This window comes from Nilaparvata lugens, chromosome 12, assembly GCF_014356525.2.
Source record: "Nilaparvata lugens isolate BPH chromosome 12, ASM1435652v1, whole genome shotgun sequence".
Taxonomy (NCBI): Eukaryota; Metazoa; Arthropoda; class Insecta; order Hemiptera; family Delphacidae; genus Nilaparvata; species Nilaparvata lugens.
This window is the reverse complement of record NC_052515.1, coordinates 28,866,353-28,874,981: the sequence shown is the minus strand read 5'-3', so window position 1 is coordinate 28,874,981 and position 8,629 is coordinate 28,866,353. Positions and strand designations below refer to the sequence as shown.

The 8,629-nt window shown below is 32.1% G+C and overlaps 1 protein-coding gene and 1 non-coding gene across 2 annotated transcripts; one reads left to right on the top strand and one right to left on the bottom strand.

The window, feature by feature from the left end:
- Positions 1–5,780: 5,780 nt before the first annotated feature.
- On the bottom strand, positions 5,781–6,913 carry LOC111048186. Its single transcript, XM_039439320.1, has 2 exons — positions 6,722–6,913; positions 5,781–6,019 (listed from the first exon to the last, which is right to left on the bottom strand). The coding sequence occupies exons 1-2, from the start codon at positions 6,759–6,761 to the stop codon at positions 5,859–5,861; spliced, it is 201 nt and encodes a 66-aa protein (XP_039295254.1). The 5' UTR covers positions 6,762–6,913; the 3' UTR covers positions 5,781–5,858.
- Positions 6,914–7,138: 225 nt separating this feature from the next.
- LOC111048187 lies at positions 7,139–8,094 on the top strand. The gene is made up of 2 exons (XR_005572674.1): positions 7,139–7,387; positions 8,048–8,094. It is a non-coding gene; the product is annotated as an uncharacterized LOC111048187 (transcript).
- Positions 8,095–8,629: the final 535 nt, after the last annotated feature.

Below are 8,629 nucleotides of genomic sequence, written 5' to 3'. Positions count from 1 at the left end.
TTAGTACTGTTCATTTAAATTTTCATTAATGTGATACATTACAAGTTGAAAAGTTTATGATGAAGATAGAATAAAATGCAATGAGTTGTCTCTCACAGTTAAAAAAGAAAAGCAGTTCTACCATGTTCATGATCAATCTCACAGCAGATTACAGTTGATTACGGTAGATTACATTACGGTCAATTACAGTGTATATTGATAAATCACGTTGAATAGATAGATTTTAAATTGCTGCAACTACTTATGCATTAATATAAATACGTTTCTCACACCGTTCATTATTGATCTCTATTGAATCGAGATTTTCTCCTAATCAAATAGATAAAGTATTTGAAGGTATTTTAATAATAAGTGGTGATGAAAATTTCTATTCCTTTTATTCAATAACTATATGGATGAGATGAAATAGTCTGCTATATTTCTTCACTTTTAAGCATGAATTCAAATTTTTCACTGATAATCCTGTAACTGTTATATTATTCCTTCTCCAAATAAAATTGGTTCAAGTTTATTGTTCTAAGATCTCCAATTTTACTTATTGGCTATTATGCACTCTATTTACAAGAGGCTATATGAAATGAAACTTATAACAGAGACAGCGAAATGAATTTCTCATATAAGTTACATATTATTGTGATGAAAAACCTCTGCATTCTAGGCTTTATTGATCAGTAATGAATTCATAACAGATTCAAAATTAGAATAAATAGTTCAACATCTGATAACAGAAACATAAGAAGAAAAACACTAGTCATATGATGATTCAATATCATCACATTCTTCCCGTCTTTAGGAATTCAATGAATAGTCTTTCAAATAAGAAGGCATTTTGCGCTCTCTATAAGATCTTCGCAGGGTGCCATCAGGAGGCTCATCTTCATCACTGAGGGGGAATCCTGTATTTGTTTCATCTTGATTTTCATGATAATTTTCTTGATTGTTCTCAGGCTCTGCGTGATCACTAAGGCTTGATCCTGCATTTGTATCATCTTGATTTTTATCGTTATCTTCTTGAATGCTACCTTCTCCTCGAGGGGCAAGGTTTTTCAATGATACAGTTGTCTCTCTTCCATCACTAAGCCGTACCTTGGCATATTGTGGGTTGATTTGAAGAATATCCACCTCCTCGACCAATGGATCGAATTTACTTCTTCGTATAGGTACTTTCATTAGGACTTTGTTTGAAGGGGCAAGCCAGGTTGGAAGTGCTATACCATTAGATGATTGTCTATAGTGTCGGAACATCCTATCATGTGGCGTCTCATTAGTAGCCGTGCACAATAGGGATCGAATAGAATGTAGAGAATCTGGGAGCACAGATTCCCAATCAGATACATCCAAATTTCTATGCTTCAATGTAAGAGACACTGTGCGCCAAATTGTACCATTTTCTCGTTCGATTTGGCCATTTCCTGGTGCGTTATAAGGTGATGACATGGAAGTGGCTACTCCTCGATTATGAAGGAATTCCTGCAGCTCTCTGGATTTGAAAGAGGTTCCATTGTCAGTATGTACATAAGAAGGTAAACCAAATGTGGTAAACAAGTTCACAAGGCACTGAATTACAGTTGATGAATTCATATTCGGACAAGGGTATGCAAATGGAAACCTAGAGTACTCATCAATTATTGTCAACAAATATTTGTTTTTAGTTTTTGATGGAAGAGGACCCTTGAAGTCCATGCTTAATCTTTCAAATGGATGTGTCGCCTTTATGAGAGTAGATTTCAATTTCTTGAAAAATTGAGGTTTTATGGCATTACATGTTTGACATGAAGAAGTCATTTTTCTGACATCCTCAACTGAATAGGGTAAATTATGAGTTCTTACCCAATGAATCATTCTGGTCACTCCAGGGTGACACAAGTCACAGTGTAGGGAGTGTAATTTATCGGTTTGAGTTGCATTACACACTCTGGAAAGTGCATCTGCTACTTGGTTGTCCTTTCCTGGTCTGTAAATTATTTCGTAATTGTAGCATGACATCTCCAATCGCCATCGTTGTATTTTTTCATTTTTTATTTTATTTTGATGAGTCATATCAAACATGAATGATACAGAGCGCTGGTCAGTGATAATTTTGAAGAATCTTCCAAGTAAGAAATGTCTCCACTTTTTAAGAGCACACACAATAGCAAAAGCCTCTTTTTCAATGGATGAATGTTTACGCTCACTATCATTCAGCTTCTGAGAAAAGAATGCTACTGGACGTCCACACTGTGATAGGACAGCTGAAATTGAAAAATCAGATGCATCTGTTTCAACCACAAAAGGTTCAAAGTCGTCAATTGTACTAACTACTGCCTTAGAAATCTCAGTTTTGAGTTGATTGAAGTCAGCTATAGCTTCAGAAGTCAAAGGAAAGGTCTTTGCTGTAAGAAGCCGTTTAGCTTTATCTGAATAATTGGATATCCATTTGGAATAGTGTGCAAACATTCCAATTGTTCGCTCAAGAGCCTTTCTATTATCTGGGGGTGGAAGATTGAGCAATGGTTTCAGACGTTCAGGGTCAGGAGAAATTGTCCCATTTTCAATTTTATAGCCAAGCAAGCTTATTGAAGTAAGTGAATATTTGCTTTTTTCTGTATTGATTGTAAAATTATATTTTTGTACTGCATCTAAGAATTTTTTGAGATTCAAATCATGTTCCTTCTGATTCTTACCACATATTGTCACATCATCCAGGTATGCATACGTTTTTTCAAGTTTTTCATTATTAATAACATTATCAATGACTCGCTGAAAAGTGGGTACACCATCTGTCAGACCAAAAGCAAGCCTTCGAAATTGATACAAACGGCCACATGCCTCAAATGCAGTGAAAGGTCGATCTTTTTCTCGTAGGGTACCTGGTGGTAAGCGCTTTTCAAGTCAATAGTGGTGAATACAGAGTTTTTTGAGACCTTAGAAACAATATCTTCAAGACTAGGGAGGGGATATGCGTCAAGATGTGTGTATCGGTTAATAGTTTGAGAATAGTCTATTACCATTCGCTTTTTGTGATTTTCGTTCTTCACTACAAATGCTTGAGCTCTCCAGGGAGACCTGCTTTCTTCAATAATTCCATCAGCTAGCAGTTTCTCAATTTCTTTCTCCATGAAACTAGTGTCTTCAAGAGAATGCTTTCGGGATTTAGTAATTATAGGTTTAATGTCTTTAGTTAAAAACTCAAAAAGTGGTGGAGGTTCTATCTTTGCTGGAGCCAGATAATTGATAGTCAATGGGGGTTTAGTTCCTCCAAATGAAACTCTAAGTTCAGAGTGTTGATTAAGTAAGTCATGTCCTACAATAACATTAGCACACAAATCAGGCAATACACTGAATTTTGTTTTGGGGTAATGTTGACCTGAAAATTCTAAATGAGCTACACAATAAAAGGAAATGTTCTTTCTTAGTGATGTTGAAGCCATGGACACTGCACCAGTTGTAGGGTACATTTCAAGTCCACATTTTTTAGCAAAACAGTGTGAAATAAATGTCTCAGAGCTTCCTGTATCTATCAAAGCAGAAGTAGGAATGTTGTTTACCTGAGCTTGTACTGTAGCATTTTCAAGAACAGTAGAGGCTGCAATAAGCGCCGAAGATGAAGAAGTTTTAGTAGATTTGCAGACATTTTTCCAATGACCTATTTTCTGGCATTTTTCGCATGAGTCATTTAGTGCAGGGCACTGCTGACGTGTTTTATGTCGCTGACGACCACAAAAATAACATTTTTGAAAACTTGAGCTTCCAGTTTTTACAGCTGACAAATTTGTTTCTTTACATGAATTTTCTGAAGAATTATTTGAAGTGGCATTAAGAGTTATTTCAGAAGAGTAAGAAGCTGATTGATTTCTGGCAGATTCCAAGGCACGTGCTTTTTCAATAGCTTCATCAAGAGTTAGCTTGTCAAACTCCAAAAGTCTCAGTCTTATCTGATGAGAGCTGAGGCCCCGGATAAATGAATCACGAATGTATGTTTTCCTATGAGTTTCAGAATCAACATCTGCAAACCCACAATTCTTACTCAGTTGTTGTAAAGCTTGGTTATATTGGTCAATTGTCTCATCTGAAGACTGTTTTCTAGTTGCCAATTTATGTCTAGCGAATATTTCATTTATTGGTTTTACATATGCAGATTTTAGTGCGTCAATAGCCGAAGTATATGAATTTTTGTCGGCAATTGTTTGATAAACAGAATGAGATAGAAAGTTGGTAAGCAACCGCAACTTACATTCATCATCGATGTCTTCTTCGTCAAAAGATGCGATGAAATTCTCAAAAGTCTTTAGCCAGAAGTTCCATTCTTGTAGAGCTGTTGGAGAATTCGGATCACCATCAAACTTGTCTGGTTTTAAAAATTTGTCCATCGTAACGCGAATTTTCAGTTTTCGTTTCCAGAAAAGATTTGAAGATTATACATTTGTTGTTGAATAGAAATTGATTGACTCGTATTTGATAAGATGAATTGATTTGATGATTTTTAGATTACTGATCAATAAATTGTGATGAAAAACCTCTGCATTCTAGGCTTTATTGATCAGTAATGAATTCATAACAGATTCAAAATTAGAATAAATAGTTCAACATCTGATAACAGAAACATAAGAAGAAAAACACTAGTCATATGATGATTCAATATCATCACAATTATGTAGCCTGATTCACATCTACCGTCAACAGAGAGACACTCAACGTAGTATATCAGACAAAGCTTCAATGCAATTTGAATGAGCGACGCCACCTAGCATTACTGGCCGATCAGGAGCAGAACAGCAAGGCTATCTAAGTGATATTACATTGCATTGTTATTGCTTCTTCGTTTCTGTTTGATGAAAATTATGCTTTATAATAGAGTATTTAAAGTCTGCCGCAGTGAACTCCAAGGAAAACAATCATAGGTGGTAAGTGTATAGGTAAGCTGATGAAAGTTGACATACTTTTTAATTTTCTTACTTCTGTATTATAAAAATGTATAGGGTAGGCCTACCTACTTGAAATAAGTTCAAAGAGGCAGGGTTTATGTAACAATTGCTGCCAGTATAATTCTGAAGCAATTATTGTATTCAGTTGTTCCTGATAGAACAAATCCTAATCTGTTATATTATTTAAAGGCAGAATAAAATAAAGTTATTTTTATTTTTGATACTGGTATATAAAAGTTTAAAATAAGATTAAATATATTTATTTATTTACATTACAATATGAGGGCACCAGGAAGAACTACTTCCCATATTCTCTATTCTGATAGTGTAGATACAAAACAGTTGCACTTATTGTAAGATTTATCTGTCATGAAACAACTTGAAACTGTATAATTTTAGCTTATTTATTCAAGCAAGTGCTACCGTATTTTATTCAACAATATTTCACTTTCTTAAAAAAATGTGAATAAAAATACGGTATGCAGAAAGAAGCAATTATTTCAAATATATAATGGAGTAAGTTAAGTAATAGAAAATATTAAAATTATTCAGTCTGTAAAGAATATATTGAGGTAGAAGAGTATTGAGTAGAACATTCTCTTCAAATAATTTATTCAGTTTATTGTTGAAAGCATTCAAATTCAGAGATCATTCAATTACTACTGACGAATAAAATTACCGGTACCGTACTTGGAGTTGCAAAACTGCAACTGATTTTCTAATTTATATATTCTGATGTGTATCTCAACAGTAAACTGAATAAATTATTTGTAGAAAATGTTTTACTCAATAGGAATTCTTTTGATTCAAGGATCTCAACAGTAAACTGAATAAATTATTTGTAGAAAATGTTCTACTCAATAGGAATTCTTTTGATTCAAGGTTCTTTAAAAACTGAATTATTTTCAATATTTAGTTTACTTCTTTTTTTTAGTTACCCTTTTTCTAAATTGATTACGGTATAATGATATTATTTACCTCATTACTGAACTCCAACTCAGATCCCTCATTTTGTTTCTTGATGATTAATGTGAGACAGTCAATGTTATCTAGGAATTCCTCAATAGATCTTTCTGACTTGGATGGTTCAAGATCATTAATGCCATAATAGTTGCCTAAAAAATAAATAGGGTGTACATTAGATTTGAGGAATCCAGCATATTGAGACCTATACATATTGATAGAGGAGGTCAAGAACAGACGATTTCGAATATGTATAAGGTGTAACATTTAATAATCATACAATATTGAAAAGTATAATGGGCAAAGTAGAATCATCAGGATTTCTCATTCCAAGAGCAAGAACCAATTACCGTATATATATTTATAGAGCACAAAATTAAAATTTATAAAAAAAGTTGAGTTATTAACTAAGTATTTTAACTTAACAGTAGGCCTACTGCTTCCTTTTAGTGGAGCATTTATTACACTTCGCTATTAATAATATGCTAGGGAGAAAATACGCCAAATTGGCTAGTAGCTAAAAATAATTAACTAGGTACATTTTTCTTGGAAATAATTAATATTATTTCAATATCATATAATACGATAGATGGCAACTTTGATTTATCCTAGAACAAAAATTGAATATAGTTACATAAAATATGTGCAGATTTATAATGAAATTCAAGTACCTAATTTATCTCTTGAAACAACTGTAAACCTGTAGGCGCATGTATATACTATAAAATTTAAATTGAAAATAACTCACAACTGGAGTAGCATATTGATCTAGAAATTGGAAATTATGAAAAATGATTTAAACTTAAATAATAAAAAAATAAAAGAAGTATTGAATATGATAAAAATTTACAGACCTGCCGTTTTTAGAATGAAGTCTCTCCTCTCATCAACCATAGTTGAGTAATTAAATCTAAAATGTTCAATGATCAAAATATTTTTAATTATTTGTTTGAAAAACAAAGATTAAAAATGATAGAAAATAAACATTTTATTTTTAAAGTGGTATGTACCGGTATTCCAAATTGCACAAACCATGCAATAAACGTAGTTCTATTCAGAATTAAACGGAATAAAAAAGATTTAACTTAACAAACAAGATTAATTATTATGCTTTCATTTCTACAGAAATAACTTTAATAAATTATCAACATCCAGTAAATATCAATATTATTTTTTATTTTAATAAGAAAAAAAGTTTATCCTTCAGTGTCATTACTGTATTGTGTATCGCGGGTTTGTTTTGAAATTGTTGCCAAGGGAACGGCAGTGTCGCAAACATTACGGTAGAAATAATATAAAGTAGTTTTGAATGAGTGATAATATAATAAGTAATTCAAAAATAATTTCTCATCGTAAAATATTGTATAGGAAAGATATAATGAATTTATATTATGATAAATTCAGTTATTTAGATATATTTCTGGCATAATTTTATTAGACGGAAGCAGTGTTGCCTCGTAGCGTCAATACAATCGCAGATCCATTTCCTTTGGGTTTCGTATTCATATAGGAACAACATGGTAAGTCTTGATTTATCTGTTAAAAATAATTTAATCCGATTTTATTTTATCTAGATATCTTATTTTCCAAATTCCTCCATATTCTAAGAAAATGATACATACACTTCTTTTTTATTAACTAATTAAATCTCCTTTGAAAAGTCAATGTAAATCTAATGCCTTGAATAGGTTAGCTTTTTCAGATCATATAATAATAGTTCTATTTATTATGATTTAAATTATATTTGAAAACTTTATTTTAATTCATATGTTCAATTATCTTCCAATATTTCTTTAATGATTATCGTCAAATTTATATTTAGTCTAGTCTAATGTCAATGCCTATTCTCTAACCTCAATCTTTGGTCCACGTTTGATTGGCACAATTATTATGATAGAATATTGATGAAACATCTGATTATTAAAATGTTTAAATAAAATAAACGAATCAATTAAAATTCAAGTTTTGTTTTTAAATAATTCATTGTGTATCGGTACGCTTGAATAAAATAGTATTAGTTCAATGATTGCAAATAATAATTTAGCCTAACGTATGCTAACGTATCTGAGTCTAGTACTTTGTTTTTATATACTCACAGATTAGCTGTTTGCTATTATTCTACTGAATGAAAATAAAAGAATTTAACTTGCAAATTTAAAATCTATTTTATTTATTTGCAGTCTACCAACAAGAAGAAGACTAGGAAGCTGAGAGGACATGTCAGCCATGGACATGGAAGAATTGGTAAGTTACAAAACATAACTACAATTTGTGAAATTAGTCTAAAATCTGATGAAAACAAAATTAATAACCTGATAGGCTAGATCTACATTAGTTTTATGGGGTTTTAAATTGTTTTGATATTACGTTCTTGAATTAAACCATATGAATATGCTTAAATTCATATTCCAAAAATGTGTGATTTGTTAGCGACGCTGCTAAAGCACATAACACATAGATGTATTAGATTTTTATATTGTACAAACATTATAACGGCAAATGAAGTGTTTGCAAATATACCGTAAGGTTTTTACGATTCCTAATATCTAATCAATATAGGTTATGTACTTCGGTTGTGAGGCTAGATTCGGAATTACACCTCAAGGCTTGTATTACATTCAGCAACCAATCTTGGCAACTCGTCCGAGCAAGTCTAATGCCTGTAGAGGAAATTTTTGTTATTTTGCTCATTGCACAATGGTCGCTAGATTTTGACACTCCGGCTGCTATCTCACTATGATCGCCAGCCCGGCAGCTCAGCC